This window comes from Corylus avellana, chromosome 1, assembly GCF_965113065.1.
Source record: "Corylus avellana chromosome 1, dhCorAvel1.hap1.2, whole genome shotgun sequence".
NCBI lineage: Eukaryota > Viridiplantae > Streptophyta > Magnoliopsida > Fagales > Betulaceae > Corylus > Corylus avellana.
Genome location: NC_142490.1, coordinates 26,262,430 through 26,280,466, shown reverse-complemented (window position 1 = coordinate 26,280,466; position 18,037 = coordinate 26,262,430). Strand labels below are relative to the sequence as shown.

Sequence of the window (18,037 nt, the reverse complement as noted above, 5' to 3'; positions counted from 1 at the left end):
TAACTAGTAGAAGAATAAAACTAATTTAGAAATAAATTGGTTTAAAAAATTAAACAATTCCTCGGCAACGGCGCCAAAAACTTGTTGTGCAAATTTATTTAACTCGCAAGTGCACGAATCAATTGTAGTTTAATGGATTGCAAGTGCGAGGTCGATCCCACAGAGAACTGTATTTTTGCAAGAGCAATTTATATCTAAACTAATTAAATCCTAATCTAGTTCCAAAAGGGTTTTGATTTTTGAGTTTTGAAAATTAAAGGATAAACATAAACTAAATAAAATAAGTAAATCTAAGAATAAAGGTACTAAGGTTTGGGAATTCACACTCACCAAATCATAACAACATACTTTATGTTCATCAATATTAATCCGAAGTTCTCACAAATTAAATCATAGATATGTTTTACTATGCTTCAAAGAATTAATCAAAACCATCCCATGTATCCATTCATTGACCAAATCACAAAAGGAATCCAAATTCAATTGAAACACCAGATGTATCAGTAGAACAAATCACAAGGGATATCCAATTTTTATGAGTTAAAAGCCAAACAATCAATCATATGAAATTATCTCAAATCATCACATGTATCCTTGAATCACAAGAGATATCCAAGAATCACTCCATACAATTGATTAGAAGTAAAACAATTGAAATATAAAACCTAATAAAATCAGAATAATAAAAACTTACATAAAAGTGTTGATATTCTTCATCAGTGAGGCTTTATCCCCAACCTTAGTTGGGAATTTAGCTCCACATAAAAATAAAATCTAAACCTAAACCTAAACCTAAAGAAAAACTAAACAAAAGAATTTTGCTCTCTGGGATTGTGTATTTTTTCTTGAATGCAAAGAAGTCTATTTATAGGCTTAGGGAAGTCCTAGAAGCCCAAGTAAACCTAGATAATTCGGAGGTCTGTCTCCCAGTTAAAATAGAAGTCTGAAATCGGAATAGGATTCGTCCAGATTTGTGTCCTTTAATTGCGGGGCGATTTTGGCATAGAAACTTTCAGAATTACGAAAATCCTATTTCACAATAAATTGTAGTATTTTGAGCTAGCTTTCTAATGCCGTTGGAATCAATTTGAATCCAATATTTGAGCGGAGAGTTATGGTCAAAATACTAAGATATGTGCAGAATCTGAATTTGAATCCGATCCGAAATCTTATTCAATCTGAACTTGAATCTGATTTAACCTTTTCTTGGATTTGGTTAGACTTAACCACACAATCTAGGTCTTCTCAAAGTATGCTTTCTTCCAAACTTTGCATTTTTCCCTTTAAAGCTGCAGTTTTTCTTCAATGACCTACAAAATACTAAAAACACAAAACTAACACAAAATATTAAATAACGACACAACTAAAGGATTAACTAATGTAAATAAAGGGGTCCAAATATGCAATATTTGGCACTTATCACTCTTCAATTTCTTTCCTCATGGCTTCTATTTCTTCATCTGGGAGTTTGCCTGAGACAGTGTCATCGGTTGCTTCTGCCTCCTTTTCGTTTCCCGGGGGTGTGGCATCTTCATCCTTCCTGGCAACTGAGCGGCCTCATTCTCGTGCTCTTGGCTATTTTGAGGCAGAAATTGCCGAATGACGCTTGCTATTGGAGGCACGGGAGCAATGCTTGGCGGATCGCACCAGTTGGCGAAGTTGATGGCTGACATTGAAGTGAAGGATTACCAGATAGCCTAGAAAGACCGGCAGCTGGAGTCACGAGATCGATGGATTGCGGATTTGGAGGCTTATCTCATTACTATTCACGAGAAAAGACGGGAGAAAGCCTCTGATTTTTACTTTGCCACCCAACTGTTTCTGAAGGAGGAAGAGAAGTACCAGAGACTTCGCAGGAAATACCGGTTCTGAAAGGCTAGGGCTCTTGAGAAAAATGGTCCACCCTTCAATATAAACGGCAATGGCCCTTTCGGGGTTTTAGTTTTCTTGTTCTTCATATTCCTGGGTGATTGCTCAAATGTGATTTGTACAACGTCAATTTGGATGTAGAGTACCAGATCGAACCCAGATGTGATGTCTTTGATGTAGTTAGATAAACAAGTAGCCAACTGTCCATTGTAACTTGACCTTTCATGCAATTGTTTTGACTTGATCTTTTTGTAATTGAATCTTCTTGTGATGTAAAGTCTTAAATGAAATGGTTACCTTTGACTCATTTGCTATGTTGTGCTGTGTCGTTTTGGTTTTGTTTGTTTGTTTATTTTGCCGTGCTTGAATATCTCAGGTTTGATGAATCCTCGGTTTTCCTGGTTGAGAGCCTAGTCGGATTTTGCTAAGGGTTTACTCCTTGGTTCCCGAAGTGGGGATTTTTTTTGCTGAGGGTTTACTCCCTTGTGCCCAAAGTGGGAGATTTTTTTTGCTGAGGGTTTACTCCTTATTTCCCGAGATGGGAGATTTTTTTTTGTTGAGGGTTTACTCCCAAGTTCCCGAGATGAGAGATTTTTTTTTGCTAAGAGTTTACTCTCTAGTTCCCGAAGTGGAGGATTTTTTTTTCGTTAAGGGTTTTCTCTCTTGTTCCAAGGCGAGGAAATTTTTTTTCGTTAAGGATTTTCTCCCTTATTCCGAGGCGATGAAATTTTTCTTTTCGTTAAGGGTTTTCTCCCTTATTCCGGAGATTACTGTAAGACAGGGAGTTTATCACCGGGCCCAATGGTCGTTTTGACCAAGGGTTCTCCGACGCTCAAATGAGTTGCTATAAATTGATCTTTATAAATAATCCAGAATTACAAGAAATGAATGCAATGGAAAATTTACTGATAATATTTTTTTAGATGCTCAGCATTCCAGGGTCTCGGCAGTGGCTTTCCTTCTGCATCTTGTAGGTAATAGGCTCCTTGTCTATGGCTTCGAATGACTTTGTATGGTCCCTCCCATGTTGGTCTGAGATTTCCTGCTGCTGGATCTGGGGTGGCTATGTTGACCTTCCGGAGGACCCAGTCCCCAATCTTGAACTGTCTTGGCTTGACCTTTTTGTTGAGATATGTGGCTGTTCTTTGTGGATAGGCTGCCATCATTGCCTAAGCATCATCACTTTTTTCTTAGAGCAAATCCAAACTTAGCTTTATTCTTTCTTCGTTCATCTCGGGGTTATAATGCTTCACTCAAAAACCGATCGAGCCAACTTCAACTGAGATGACTGCCTTAGATCTGAATGCCAAGGAAGAAGGGATTTCTCTAGTTGGTGTTCGGGTGGTTGTTCTGTATGACCATAACACTTCTGGAAGGATCTCTACCCATGCTCCTTTCTTGTCTTCTAGTTTCTTCTTCAGAGTTTTCCTTAGAGTCTTATTTGTGACTTCTACCTGACCGTTGCCCTGAGGATGTCCGAGAGACGAGAAATAATTTCTGATATGGAGTTTGGCGCACCAACTTCGGAAAGGTTCGCAATCGAATTGTTTCCCGTTGTCAATTACAAAAGCATGCTGGATACTGGACCGACTAACAATTGCTTTCCAAAGGAAATTCCTTATATTTCCTGTGGTTATGGTGGCCAATGCTTCTGCCTTTGCCCACTTGGTGAAGTAATCAATAGCCACCATGACGAACCGACATTCTCCTTTTCCGGTTTGGGAGTGGGCCCACTAAGTTGACCCCCCATTGTGCGAAGGGCCACGAGGCCGAAACCGGGCTTAATTCTTCGGGTGGATTGGCTAGCATTCTGTCAAAGCGTTGGCATTTGTCGCAATGCTTTATCATTTCATGGGAATCTCGGTTCATTCCCGGCCAATAATATCCTGCTCGGATTGCTTTATGGGCTAACATTCTCCCTCCCAAGTGGCTGCCACACACCCCCTCGTGAATTTCTCTGAGCACGTATGCAGCCTCGTCTTTGGATAGACATTTGAGTAGAGGAAGGGTGTAACCCCTTCGATACAAAACACCATCAACTTGCATGTATTGTGCTGCTTGGATGCAGATCTTCTGCGCTAGTTTATTATCGGATGACAGCTTGCCTTCCTTGAGAAATTGTAGGATGTCGCGACCCCAATCTAGATACTATTCTTTCTCCTCAATGCACGCTACTTGATTTGTTTGGCCAATTGAAGGTTCGGTCAGCTCCTGGACTAGGCAATCAACTATTATGACTTCTTCCTCGGCAGTGGAGCCCATACGAGCTAAGGTGTCTGCTTGCGAGTTTTCTTCTCTGGGACCTTTGTAAAGGTTATCTTGTCGAAAGATTCCATGATCTCCTTCAGCTTCGCCAAATATTTCTTCATTTTGCTTCCCCGAGCCTCGTATTCTTCTCGAACATGTCTGACTACTACCTGGGAATCGCTTCTGACCTCAAAGGTTTTCACTCCCATTTCCCTCGCCATGTTCATATCGAGAATCATGGCCTCATATTCAGCCTCATTGTTGGTGGTGCTCAATTTTAGTTGTACAGCTGCTTCACATTTTTCGCGATTGGGTCCCTTGAGTACAACTCTGATCCCGCTACATTTTCGAGTTGAGGACTGGTCTACAGATGTTACCCATGTCTCTCCCGGATTGGTTCCTTCTTCTTCGGAGACGTCATAAAATTCGGCCAAAAAATCGATTATCACTTGCCCTTTCAGGGATGTTCTCGGATGGAATTCTATGTCGAATTCTCTGAGTTCTATGGCCCAATTGACTAATCTCCCTGACAAATCTGGCTTTTGCAGGATTTTTCGTAAGGGATACTCAGTCAACACCTTGATTGTATGAGCCTGAAAGTGTGGCCTCAACCTCTAGGCTGATGTGACCAAAGCGAATGCTAACTTCTCGATCTGCAGGTATCGTCCCTCGGCACCGTGCAGGGCTTTGCTGACGAAGTAGGCAGGCTTTTGTACTCCTTGCTCTTCTCGGATTAAAGCCGAGCTTACAGCTGATGGTGACACCGCTAAATATAGGTATAAAGCTTCCCCTTCAACCAGTTGGCTCAGTAGCAGTGGGCTGACTAGGTATTCTTTCAATTCCTAGAAAGCTTTGTCGCATTATGGACTCCAGGAGAAGGATTTCTTCAGGATTTTGGAGAAAGGAAGACACTTGTCAGTTGAGCGAGAGACGAACCGATTCAGTGCCGCTATTCTACCTATCAGCTGCTTTGTGCTTGGAGGCGCTTGCAGGTCCAGGATCGCCTTAATTTTTTTGTGGTTAGCTTCAATTCCCCTTCAGGAGACGATGAACCCAAGAAACTTGCCCGAAGCTACTCTGGATGCACACTTGAAGGGATTGAGCTTCATCCCAGAGTGCCTTATCGTATCAAACGCCTCAGCTAGGTCCGCTACGTGATTGACTGCCCGTATGCTTTTCACCAACATATCGTCTACATACACCTCTATGTTTCGCCCAATCTATTGTCGAAACATTTTGATGACCAACCATTAGTATGTAGCTCCCGCATTTTTTTGTCCGAACGGCTTGACTCGGTAGCAATATAGATTTGTGTCGGTCATGAAAGCTGTTTTTTATTGGTCGGACTCATGCACGGAAATATGGTTATATCCCAAGAATGCATCCATAAAGCTTAGCAGCTCATGTCCCGAAGTTGAGTCTAGAAGCTGGTCTATTTGAGGCAAGGGATAGTTGTCTTTGGGGCACGCTTTGTTGAGATCTGTGAAATTAACACACATCCTCCATTTCCCATTTGACTTTTTCACCAGCACAATATTTGCCAACCAAGTGGTGTTGGATTTCCTTGATGAATCCGGCTTCACGTAATTTCCCAACTTCTTCAGCGATGGCTCTACTTTTTTCAGCCGAATATCATCTTCGCTTCTGCTGTACCAGCTTGAAATTAGGGTCGGCGTTTAGCTTGTGCACCATGACTGAAGGTGCTATCCCAGGCATATCGTCATGACTCCAGGCGAATAGATTGCAGTTACTGTGGAGGAAGGACTTGAGTTCTTTCTTTGTGGTTGGGTCTAGTTGGGACCCAATCTTGATAACTCTGTCAGCTTCGCTGACTAAGAATTCCTCAAGATCTTCGACTAGTTCACCGCCCTTTAATTGCTATCTTTCCTCCTTGCTAGCGTTCCTCGGGGTTGGGGTTTTCGGGCATTCTTTCATAGAAATGTTGTAACACTGTCAAGCTGCAAGTTGATCACCCTTAATTTCCCCGACTCCATGATTCGTCGAGAATTTTACCTTGAGATGCGGGGTTGATGTGATGGCTCTTAGTTCATTGAGAGCCGTCCTCCCGACAATGGCATTATACGCGGAAGGTTGGTTGACCAACAGAAAACGTACCATTATGGTTGCCTATCTTGGATATGACTCGGTTGTGACCAGTAGCTCAATTGATCCGATCGGCTGTATTTGTTCCCCTGTGAATCCCATTACGGGGCAATTGGTTGGGACGATTTTCTCCTATCCCAGATTCAGCTTCTTAAATGCAGATCAATACAGGATGTCTGCCGAGCTCCCATTGTCCACCAAGATGAGATGGACATTATGATTTGCCACTATTAGGGTGATAACCAAAGCGTCTGTCTGGGGGTACGAGACACCCTGGTAATCCGCGTCCGAGAATCCAATCACCATCTCGGTTCTTCGGTACTACTTCACGGGCCTTCCGACAGTGTAGACTTCGTGAGAGCCTTCCAGTTGTCAAGCGTAAGCCTTCCTCGCTCTCCCTGATTCTCCTCCTCCTACGAATCCACCAATTTTGGTGCAGATTTCTGGGAGGTTAGCTTGATGTTGGGGCTCATGGGTTGGGCGCACTGGCCTTCCTCTGTGCTCTTCCCGAGGATACCTATTCCAGTTTCTGCGGTTGGAGCTTCTGCTTTGGTACCGTTCTTACGGCTTTTGATCCTTGGGAGGATGGTAGTTTATTTCTCGGACGTAGTTTTCCCGAGGTGGAGCCACTCTCCGATGTTCTCCCAAGAATCGCACAAGTTTACCATTTTGGATAAACTTTTCAATGAAGTGCCACAAGGAGATGTGGCCTTCTATGTAATGCCTGTTCATCTCGTGGAACTCGCAATAACGATCTGAGTTCTGATTCTACGGGGCCCCGGGAGGTCTTTGATATTCTGGATCCTTCTTGATCTCCATCACAACCTCAGAAATGTTAGCATTGAGTGGAGTGAAGTTGTGATTATTAAACTTCTTCTTGAAATGCTTTGGGGCGTCAAACCCCTGTGGATCTTTCCTCTTCTTTTCTTCCAGCTTCTTAGGAGTCTTCCGGGCCGACCTCATTGCCTTCAAAGTCTCCTCTTCATTAATAAACTCCTCTACTTTGTCCAGTAGCTCCTGGAGGGTGTTTGGCTGCCTTCTCGCGATTTTCCTCGCCGCGGGCTCCTCGGGCGAGATTCCGTTGTAGACAGCTAAGAAGATTACATCGTCCATGGGATCTTCCACTTTCAATTTTTCGGTGTTAAACCGAATCATGAATTCCTTTAAACTCTCCCCTTCTCGTTGGTGGAGTGTCAATAGGTACCCGGACGGTTTCTTCCTTTCTTTAGAACCCAGGAAATGGGTGAGAAAAATCTGAGCTAGATCCTCGAAGGTAGCCACAGAATTAGGTGTCAAGCTTCGGAACCATTACCTAGCGTTTCCCAAGAGCGTAGTCGGGAAAGCTCTGCATGCTATCTCGTCGGGAATGGCTTGTAGCATCAGATGCATCCGATAGTTCTCCAGATGCTCAGTTGGATCTTCGACCCTATTATAGCTCAGAATTTGTGGTGTTTTGAACTTGTGGGGGAGTGGATGATCGATTACCTATTTGGTGAAGGGTGTTTCTGTCCCAGCGAAAAGCTTGCTCACCACTACAGTCTTGTACTTTTCTTTCTTCTCCATGGCTTCCAACTTGGTTTTAAGCTCTGCCAATGCTTTGTCTACCTTCCCTTGCGGGGCCATGATTGGTAATTGTTTCGTCGTTTTGCGGGAGTTTTCACCTTTGCGAGTATGACTGCGTGAGGGAGGGCAACTCTCGCCCTTATGGCTGTGACCGTCAAGGTGGAGGTTCTGGTCATCGGAGTGATGATCGTGATTTCTTTGCCCATCTGACTGTTCATCCTAATTAACTTGGGATGGAGACGAAAATCGAAATCGCAGCTCCTCATTTTGATAGATCAGAAGCGCCATTTGTGCTTCAAGAGAAGCAATGCATTCCTTGTTGCTGGCATTCTGATGCGCCGATAGGGGCCTTTGACTATCTTGTGCCGGTGGTTCTTCGGTGCGAGCTCGGCTTCTTGACCTTGTATTCACCATTGCTACTGATATTTGTTTTCGTAAGAATGAATAGTCATTCCCACAGACAACGCCAAACTGTTGAAGCAATTTTTGGCACGATGAATTCAAGGGAATCCAAGTCTCCGAGCTACGCCATTCGTGGTTCGCTTTTCTGTAAGCCTTTTAGTAAATCTACAAAATCAAAGCACGCATTAAGAGGATGTGCCGGGTGTTGGCCAGCGGTTCCTCCTCCGATGCTTAAGTCAGTATGTGTATTAGTTTAGTATGCATATTTGCGGTCCCTCATACCTTCGGAGTGAGGACTTTTATAGTTGAGCATGCGGAGGTGGTTATGATGGTTGGGCGGGGGATCTGGGATTTGGGCATAACTGCCGAAAGGGTTAATGTTTGTGTTCCCTTTCTTTATGACCGGTGGGAGGGTGTTACATACGTTGATCCGAGGAGGGCCTGTATTTGCGAGGTGTTTTTAAGAGTAGGAGCAAAGTGAGGCCCCACAGGATCTACATCGGGAAAAAGGCAAGGAAGTGAGCACTACTACGGCTTCTTCACCATCAACTCTTATTCCCGAGACGCCATATGAGCCCTGAGCACTTATTCCAGGTAATATGAAATCTTCACTTTTAGGAACATATGACACTCTCCCGATTATTATTGCTTATAACTTACCAAGAGGCCAGGAGAGTAATCTGCAAGAACAAAAAGAGACCATCGAAGTAGAAAAATTCCCTGAGTATTCTCCTCATTTTAATTCAATTCGTGATTCCCTTCCAGATGAGAAACCGTTTGAGAATACTCAGAGATATCTACCTCGATCTGCGGATATTATGATATACCTTTCTATAGGTAAAATTCATTCTCTTTGGTCAAAGAGAAGAAAAGATTAGTGCTTGAAATTTAGACTTAAAGGTCAAAGAACACTGAGCGCATCAAGGATGTGGATTCCGTCGATTTGGCGGATCCCATATATTTCGACTAGATGAGTCAGCTTCTTAGGTTCAAGCGCAAGCCCTGTGCACTTGAACTTCACTTCACCAGGGTACATGATCTCTATCCAGGTTTATTTTATCCATTGTTGCTTCATTATTTGATTATATTTTTACAACAATGTATGCACTTGATTGGTATTTGGTTGGAGTATCACATTTTTTTAGGACATGTGTTTTTGCATTCTGATATGCCCACATCTGCTCATTCAGGTATCCCTATACTCTTGATCTTATTCTTTAGTTCTATACATATATTGGGGACAATGTATGATTCAAGTTTGGGGGTATGGAAAAACAAAACACAGTCCATTTTTGTTGTTATGTCATTCTTAAGCAAATGGTTGAGCTTTGATTTTGGTTTATTTCATTGATAGGCTTAAAGTTATGAACATATGATCATATGACTTAGGGATTTTAAGTCTTGTTACTTACTTTTGGCAACATGAGATGTTTCTTGTTTCAATTTAAATCTATCTTGAGCACACTAGCACATGTCTGTGAGGTATGAACTTTGAGACCAATTATGTTTGTTTTCAATGTCTTGAATTCTATTGGGTTGCATATTGGATGAACAACATTGGCATGCTATATAAAAAAAATTAAAAAAAAAAAAAATCAAGTTTGAATTTTTCGCTGAGTAACCGGACCTCTTACCTCATTAAGCAATGAGTGTTCGCGTCAAAAAGTGAAATTTTTGGGTTGATTAATAAAATGGCTAGCTTAGCTTCGCAGCCTTTTTGACTCGAGTTAGTAAGTCCTTAGGGGTGTCTTTACACCTAGTGCCCTAAAGCCATTTGGTTTGGGAGACATTGGCCTAACACTTGATACATGGGTCAACTAGAAAGATTAAGGGAGCTAAGCATTGCAAAAAAAAAAAAGTATGCCTTGGTTGTTTCATTTGATATGAAGTCCGATGAATTTTGAGATGTTGATTCCTTCATATTGGAATTATTTTGAAGCCTCATGATTATGTGTTAGTTTACTTTGCACTAATTGAAATTTGTGTATCTCAATCTGCCATTTGTAAGTGATTTGACTTGTAAATTCCTCGGAATTTTGAAGATGGAGGTTATAATTTTAAACTTGCAAATGAATGAGAACCATTATTTTTGTGACGCTTTATCCTTTTGAATGACATAATGATGACAATGTTTATGGGTATCATTCCTGGAAAACCCTCACGAGACTTCACTCGTCCTCTAGGGAATGCCTAGGGGTTTAAAAAGCTTGTTGCATATACTAAATTCAATTGTACATCCCACGAAATATGGATTTATCTTTTTATTTTTCAGTTTATTTTCAGTTTTGTATTGCTAAGGGACTAGAAATATGTAGGTTTGGGGGTGTGATAAGCGTCGAATGTTGCACATTCAAGCCCCTTAATTTGCATATGTTAATTTCTTAGCGTTGTTATTTGTTTGATTTTGTTTTGTTTTTATGTTTCAGGGCTTTAAATGACAAATACTAGAAAAACCATTGATTTTGGGCTTAAAATGAAATTTACTGTAGCATCACTGTAGCACTTATTGTAGTTGGTTACTGTAGCAATTACTGTAGCTACAGTGCGCTTGAGCGCACACGGGCGGCAAAGACAAAAACAACTCCGAAATTGGTAAGGAAAGTTTTTTTAGGTCTCCCAATCCGACTGGGAGACTGAATTACAAAATTTATGGGATTCCTAGGGCTTCTAGGGTTCTCCTAATCCCTATAAATAGGCCTCTAAGCATTGAGAAAGAAACGCACCGCTTCCTAGAGCTAGAAATCATAAATTTGTCTTTGGAGCTTTGAAGATTATGAGCGGCTAAACCCCTTCGTGGGGTGTCGATGTAACCCTATCTAAACACAATGGTTTGATTGTATTTAGGTTCTAGATTTTCAATTTATGCATGTTGATTGTATAACTATGAGAATTGCTACCTTTTGATTCTCTTCATAATTATTAAATGCAATTGTTCTTAAATTCCAAAATCAATATTTGTGAAATTCTTCTCTTGTCTTAGAAAGTATTTTACTTTTGTTGATCTCAAATCATTCTTGTTTTCTGTGATTATGAGGATAATGGTTATACAATGAATTTAATTGACATATGATCAATAGGATTTTATAGGCCTTGGCTAGGGAAGACAGATTGTACTATACCCTAGTTTAGTGTAATTTAGGTAGACATTCTGTGCCAACCGAAGATGGGTTACACTTATTCATTGATTGTATGTATCATGTTAAAGAATTTGATAATTTACACCTAGGGAAGACAAGTCGTACCGCATCTTAGTGGTTAGGTGGACGATCCGTGCCAACCGAAGATAGATTATGCTTATTCTTTAAGAAGATAGTTTCTTGTTTATTTATAACATGCATAGAATGAATTTCTGGGATTAATTATGATTAGCAATTGTTGTGCGGATAGAGGTGAAGTCAACACCCCACATTCTCTCTCTTATTTTAAATCTCTTTTATTTTCATGCACCTTAGTTGTAAAGAAAATCAAATCAATTTTCTTTTTAATTAAATTAACTTTGATCTTTCGAATTTGATAATAAAACCCCTGCAGTCTTTGAGGTTCAACACCCTCAATATAGCCCTATCCTACAGGATTCGTCCTATTGCGAGTAGTAATTTTATAATTAATATTTTTGGTCACAAAAATACCACATCAGCAGCCATTAACCAAAATTGAGAACCTCATATAGAAATGCAAGAGTAGAACTACCTTTTCCATTTTGTCACCAAAACCAAATATGCACACCATATAAATCATATAGTCCCAATTTACATGACGGAAAAAATACAGTTTACCCCCTGAAGTATCCACGCATTTGCGCTTTGGTGCCCAATGTTTAAAAAGTGATGAAATACCCCCACAATGTATCTGACGTTGGCAAAAAAAAATCATCCGTTTATGAAATTTGTCTAATTGGATGGAAACCAAGTCACGTGTGTGGCACATGACATTTTTTAACCAAAACTTTCAAAAATGACATCGGAGGGTAAAGTGTAAACATAAATGATTTCGGGGGTAAAGTGTAAAAGGCTTATGTAAAAAAAAAAAAAAAAAAAAAAAAAAAAAAAAAAAAAAAAAAACTTAAAACAAAGGTCTATATTACAAAAGAAAAAAGACATTAAAAAAAAAATAAAAACTATACTAAACTAAACCTAAAACATAAAACAAAAGGTTTTTTTTTTTAAAAAAAAAAAAAAAAAAAAAAAGTGGGGGATGGCTCAGCCATCCTCTTTGGCCAAGCCACCCCCAGACTGACCAAATGAGGACGTCTAGGCCATCCCCAAACCCATTTGGGGTGGTTTCGGCCACCCCATTCGGATATATGAGGTGGTTGGACCACTCCCTTAAGACACATGGGTGGTTCGGTACCTCATACTAGCCGAATGGGGATAGCCAAGCCACTCCCTTTGCGAAATCGATGGGGTCGAACCACTCCCAAATGGCTGGGCTACCCCCAACCTTTTTTTTTTTAATTGATTTTTTATTTTGCATATAAACGTTCTGTTTTTAGGTTTAGCTTAGTTTAGTATTTTTAGTATTTTTTTTTTTGTTAATTTATATATATATTTTTTATTTTGAATATAAACCTTTTGTTTTAAGTTTTAGGTTTAGTGTTTTTATTTTTTATTTTATTTTTTTATGTTTGTATTTATGTTTACACTTTACCCCCGAAGTCATTTATGTTTACACTTTACCCCCGATGGCATTTTCGAAAGTTTCGGTTGAAAAATGTCATGTGCCATGCATGTGACTTGGTTTCCATCTAAATAGACGAATTTGATGGACGGATGGTGTTTTTTGCCAACGTCAGATACATTGTGAGGGTCTCTCGTCACTTTTTAAACATTAAGTCCAAAACATAAATGCGTGAATACTTTAGGGGAGTAAAGTAAATTTTCCCCTTACATGATCATAGGACTTTTCATTGCCTAGCTTACCCCTAGATTCTGACTTTTAATCCTGCTATCAAAAGATTCATCAGCAATAAGATTGAATTAAGAATGTCTCCCTGGAATTGTGTAATTAGTGTAAGGGTAAAAAAAATTCTTAAATTTACATTTCATGGAAATCTTAAAATTACACTCATGCTTCTATAGTTCTATATAATTGCATGCAGTGTCAAATTTAACATAACTTTTCCTCCCAAGGCGATTACACTTTAGAAACAAGGGAAAATTACAGTTTACCCCCCTAAAGTTGTCAGCGATTTGCAATTCGACCTCCAAAGTTTCAATTTTTGCAATCCACCCCCCTAAAGTTTCAATTTTTTTCAATTCAGGCATTCCGTCAGTCAAAGCGGCTTTGACTGACGGAACAGTGATCACGTGCGACGCACGTGATCACTTCTGACCTTTTTCTACCGAAAATGCCCCCATCACTTCTAACCTTTTTCTACCCAAAATGCCCTCCATCCCACAGACTCTCACTCCTCTGTTTGCCGAGAACGACGACGAGCATGTCAGAGATCACCTTTGATCTTAACGCTGGCCGGCCGATTCCGAAGAGAAAGGTTGAGATTTAATCATCGTTTGGATGCAGAGAAACTGAGAGAAAAGATAATTTCGAGTGCTTTGGTTGTGGAAGTTTTTTTTTTTTTTTTTTTGACTTTGAATTCATTGGAAAATGAAAATTTTATTTTGGGTGAGCCAGTTGATCGGTAGGGAAAAAAAGGAACAGATAGGTAGTGAAAATAAGGAAAGAGATCGGTAGTATATAAAATTTGTAAATGGATTGAGTTTTTTTTTTTAAAAAAAAAAATCTTTGTTTGGTTACTGAGAATCCGGTGGAAAGGAAGGAGCGAATGAAAACTGAAAATTATTCAGTCCTATCCTTTTGCTGTGGTTCATGTGGAAATTTGAATTCTCGTTTGAAATTTTATAGATACAATGAGGTTCTCACAACCCACAAGAAAAACCAGAAAGAATTTGAAAACACACAAAATCAAAAATTTATTGCGGTTATTAGCTTGGCACCAAGAAGAATATGAACAAATATCATTATATCAACAACAATTCTTCATTATAATAATCCTATCACTGTATCAACAACAACAATCTCAACCTCCCTGAAATCAACCGCCGTCTTACATAAACTTCAGAATCATGAATATCAGATGAAAATAAAAAAGGAAAATATATATATATATATGATCTACTAAAGTAGATCGGTATTGCCCATATAATGAAAGCAGATCTTGGTCCATGGAGTCCCAAGAAGGTAAGAACTCCAACTTGTCTGATGCTTCTTCGGCCAAATATGATATACAAGTGGGACCTGCACTTTGAGCAACCTGTGCGAAAAACCAGGGGATTGGGGGCATTTTGGTCCCCAAAATGCCAACAGTGATCACGTGATTACTGTTCCGTCAGTCAAAGTGGTTTTGACTGACGGAATGGCTGAATTGAAAAAAAAATGAAACTTTGAGAGGGTGGATTGCAAAAATTGAAACTTTGGAGGTCGAATTGCAAATCGCTGACAACTTTGAGGGGGTAAACTGTAATTTTCCCTAGAAACAAAGTATCCTATGAAGAAATTAAAAGCATGTCCAAAAATTGTCCCAAAGCATGTCAATTTCTTACATTAGTTTCTGAAATTGGACATGAAACCTCACAAAAAGATAAAAATTGAAAATGAGATCTAGCTAGAGTAACACCTTGATCACCATATGTTTTAGCAATACTAACAAGAATTTCCCAAGCCTGAATCAAAACCTCATTAACCAAAGCTGTAACATATCGGTCCCATATTAGGAAGATGAGAAGAAGCCCACATAGAGTGGGTGGCTTATAAAGATAGCCATGGGTGTTAAGTCCCACATTATCTAGTTACTAGGTGAAACTGTGCTTTATAATGAATTCTAGGAAAACTCTAAATTGACTAGTTCTTTTGGGGTAATAGCGTAGATGCGAGTGTTTTTTCCTGAATTTAAAATGGGGAGTTTGTAACATACCGGTCCCATATTGGGAAGATGAGAAGAAGTCCACATAAAGTGAGTCGTTTATAAAGATTGTCATGGGTGCTAAGTCACACATTGCATAGTTCCTAGGTGAAACTGAGCTTTATAATAAATTTTAAAGAAGCTCTAAACTGACTAGTCCTTTTGGGATAATAGTGCAGATATGACTAGCGCTTTTTCTTGGGTCATTACAAAAGCTTTGTAATTTCTTTTTCTTTTTTGATAAGTTTCAAACATATTCTTAGGAGTACTGAGATTCAATACAATAAGTTTCAAACATACATGGTCCTCCATCAACAACCTTAGCAGAACATTTAACTAGGCAGAGTGTGACTGATGGGCTTGGTTGCCTCCTACTGGGCTTGATCAAAGTTCTAGAGGATTGCCCTCAGACACCTTTGTTATGGTATGGTCACATGATTGATTGAAAGATCAGCATCCACATGGGAAAAGAAAAAAGAAAAGCATATCAACGTGATGAGATTGAAGAAAGAGTTGCAACAATAGAAAAGCATGGCAGAGAAACTAAGAGAGAGCTCAAAACAGGGATATTATTTGAAGTTAAAACAAGTACATCTTGAATGATAGGTCTATAACATGCAATGCATGTAACAAAAGACACAAAATTAAAATCCATCTTAAATTAAATAACGGTTTTAAAAGCCATCTATGAACATAGAAAAATAAGTGTAAAACAATGGAAGCCTCTACCACATTACTAGAATTGATATTATTTTTTAAAGCCCTGAATTGGTTGGCGTGTACAAGTGTAAGGAAAGTGTTTTTCTCTTTCAATATATATATATGACCGTAAAAATAAATAAATAAAATAAAATGATAATTAAATTATGCCTCTAAAATTAAAAAATATTAGCAAACTGAAAAAGAAAATGGTTAACTTTACAAAAGCACCGTGAACTTACATGTTTTTTAAGAAGACTCTCTCAAAGTTTAAAAACTCACAATTTCATCATTCGAACTTTTAATTTGATTCAATGTACAACTTTTATCCGTTTTTTGTGTTAACCCCTAATGGAGGCTATGAAAAATACCAAAATACCCTCAATGTATTGTTTTTTTAAAAAAAAAAAAACAAAAAAAAAAAACAAATTAATGTGAAATTAAAGATAAATTTAGTATTTTATAAAAATTTCAGAGGTATAAAGGTCATTTCATCCATTTTAACGTTGGTTTAATGCCAAACCGTAATGGAGGGGGATAAGTTGCATCAAATTAAAAGTTCAAGAGATGAAATTGAGAGTTTTGAGACTTTAGAAAGCCTTCTCAAAAACGCGTAAAAGTTTAAGAGCGCTTATAAAGTTTCAAAATAATAATAATAACAATAATAATAATAAAGGATTTTAAGGTGGAAATGACCATTGAATTGGGACCCTCTCAAATCTTGCTCCCTATGAAGTAAAATTCGAACTCCGCCACTAGAAGGTGGTGTAATGAATTGAAAAATATCATCACCATTTCCAGAATGATATAAAGCTCCAACCTTCCGGAATCAGGAAAAGAAATACGTATCTTTCCCTTGTAACAAATCCTGTATATGATTTATTAATTACTCTTCATTTTTCTTTTTTAATTTGATTTCTCAAAGTTATGTTAAATTTGCTGGGTCCATTACAAAAAAAAAATCCAATTAGTGACATTTGGAATAGTGATATTTTTGCAAAACATCACTAAAATACGGTGTTTTACTGTTCAAACATCCATATTCATAAAATAGTGACATCTAAATAATGTTACTATTCATGCATTGCCAGTCACGTGTGAACGGCGACACATGAACAGTAATACTATTCACATGTTGCTTTTCGAGCGTGTTAATAGTATGTTATTATTCAAACGTCTCTAATTTTGAAAATATTGACGCTCAAAGTTTGCGTTTATAACAATCACCCACACTCAAAAACTTAAAAAAATTTCCCCTTTCACCCACACACATATAACTAATTTTTTATTTTTTTAAAAAATAAAATAAAAGAAAAAAAAAAAACTGGAGCCACCCCAGAGGTAAAAATTCAAATAAATTAATAGTTTCTCTTTATACTATGAAAAATATATATATTTTTACCAAATATATATATCTTTCAAAAAACTGGAGCCAACCGGCAACCACCCCTCTTTTTTTTAATTTATTTGAATTTTTTTTTTTAAAAAAAAAAAAAAGAGAAAATTAATTTGAAAGATATATATATTTGGTAAAAATTATTATTTTTTAATTTTTTTAAAGAGTAGTGACATTTAAACAGTGCAAAGCATCACCTTTCAAAAATGTGACACGCACTATTCACATGTGTGAATAGTGTCAATGTCACATTCTAGAAGGTGACGTGCACTATTCACACATCACCTTTGGAATGGTGACAATGTGAGCAAAAATGTCACCTTGTTGTGACATTTTCACTGTTCAAACGTCTCCAATTTTTATTCTAGTCATTTTGTTTAAGGACATTTGCAAAATATTGCTATTTGAATGTTACTAATTCAATAATGGCATTTTGTGGACTTAAAATATCGCCTTCCACATGTCCTTATTTTGACAAATTTTTGTAGTAGTCCTTCCTCAGGTCTGAAGGATGACCAAACCCAGCCTAATCATACTTCCAAATCTATAAAAAGGATAAAAATTTGTTAAGCTGAGTAAAAAAGGAAAAAAAAAAATTAAAACTTCACACATGCCTCCGTAAACTTTCATTCGTTTGAAGATCCCTTAAAATTTAAAAACTCTCAATTCACCATCGAACTTTTAATTTGATGCAATATACTTTATCCGTTAGGGTTTGATGTTAAATAGACGTTAAAAATAGATGAAATGACTTTTATATCCCTAAACTTTTATAAAATTCTAAATTTACCCTAAATTTCACATTAAAATTTTTTTAAAAAAAAAAAACAAAAACAAAA

General features: G+C 38.3%; 2 protein-coding genes across 2 annotated transcripts; both read right to left on the bottom strand.

Annotated features, from left to right (window-relative positions):
- Window positions 1-1,448: 1,448 nt before the first annotated feature.
- Window positions 1,449-3,560, bottom strand: LOC148588192 (uncharacterized). Its single transcript, XM_088514643.1, has 2 exons — window positions 3,131-3,560; window positions 1,449-1,666 (listed from the first exon to the last, which is right to left on the bottom strand). Exons 1-2 carry the CDS (start codon window positions 3,558-3,560, stop codon window positions 1,449-1,451), a joined length of 648 nt encoding a protein of 215 aa, XP_088370769.1.
- A 576-nt stretch (window positions 3,561-4,136) lies between these two features.
- On the bottom strand, window positions 4,137-5,832 carry LOC148588191 (uncharacterized). Its single transcript, XM_088514642.1, has 2 exons — window positions 5,770-5,832; window positions 4,137-4,709 (listed from the first exon to the last, which is right to left on the bottom strand). The coding sequence occupies exons 1-2, from the start codon at window positions 5,830-5,832 to the stop codon at window positions 4,137-4,139; spliced, it is 636 nt and encodes a 211-aa protein (XP_088370768.1).
- Window positions 5,833-18,037: the final 12,205 nt, after the last annotated feature.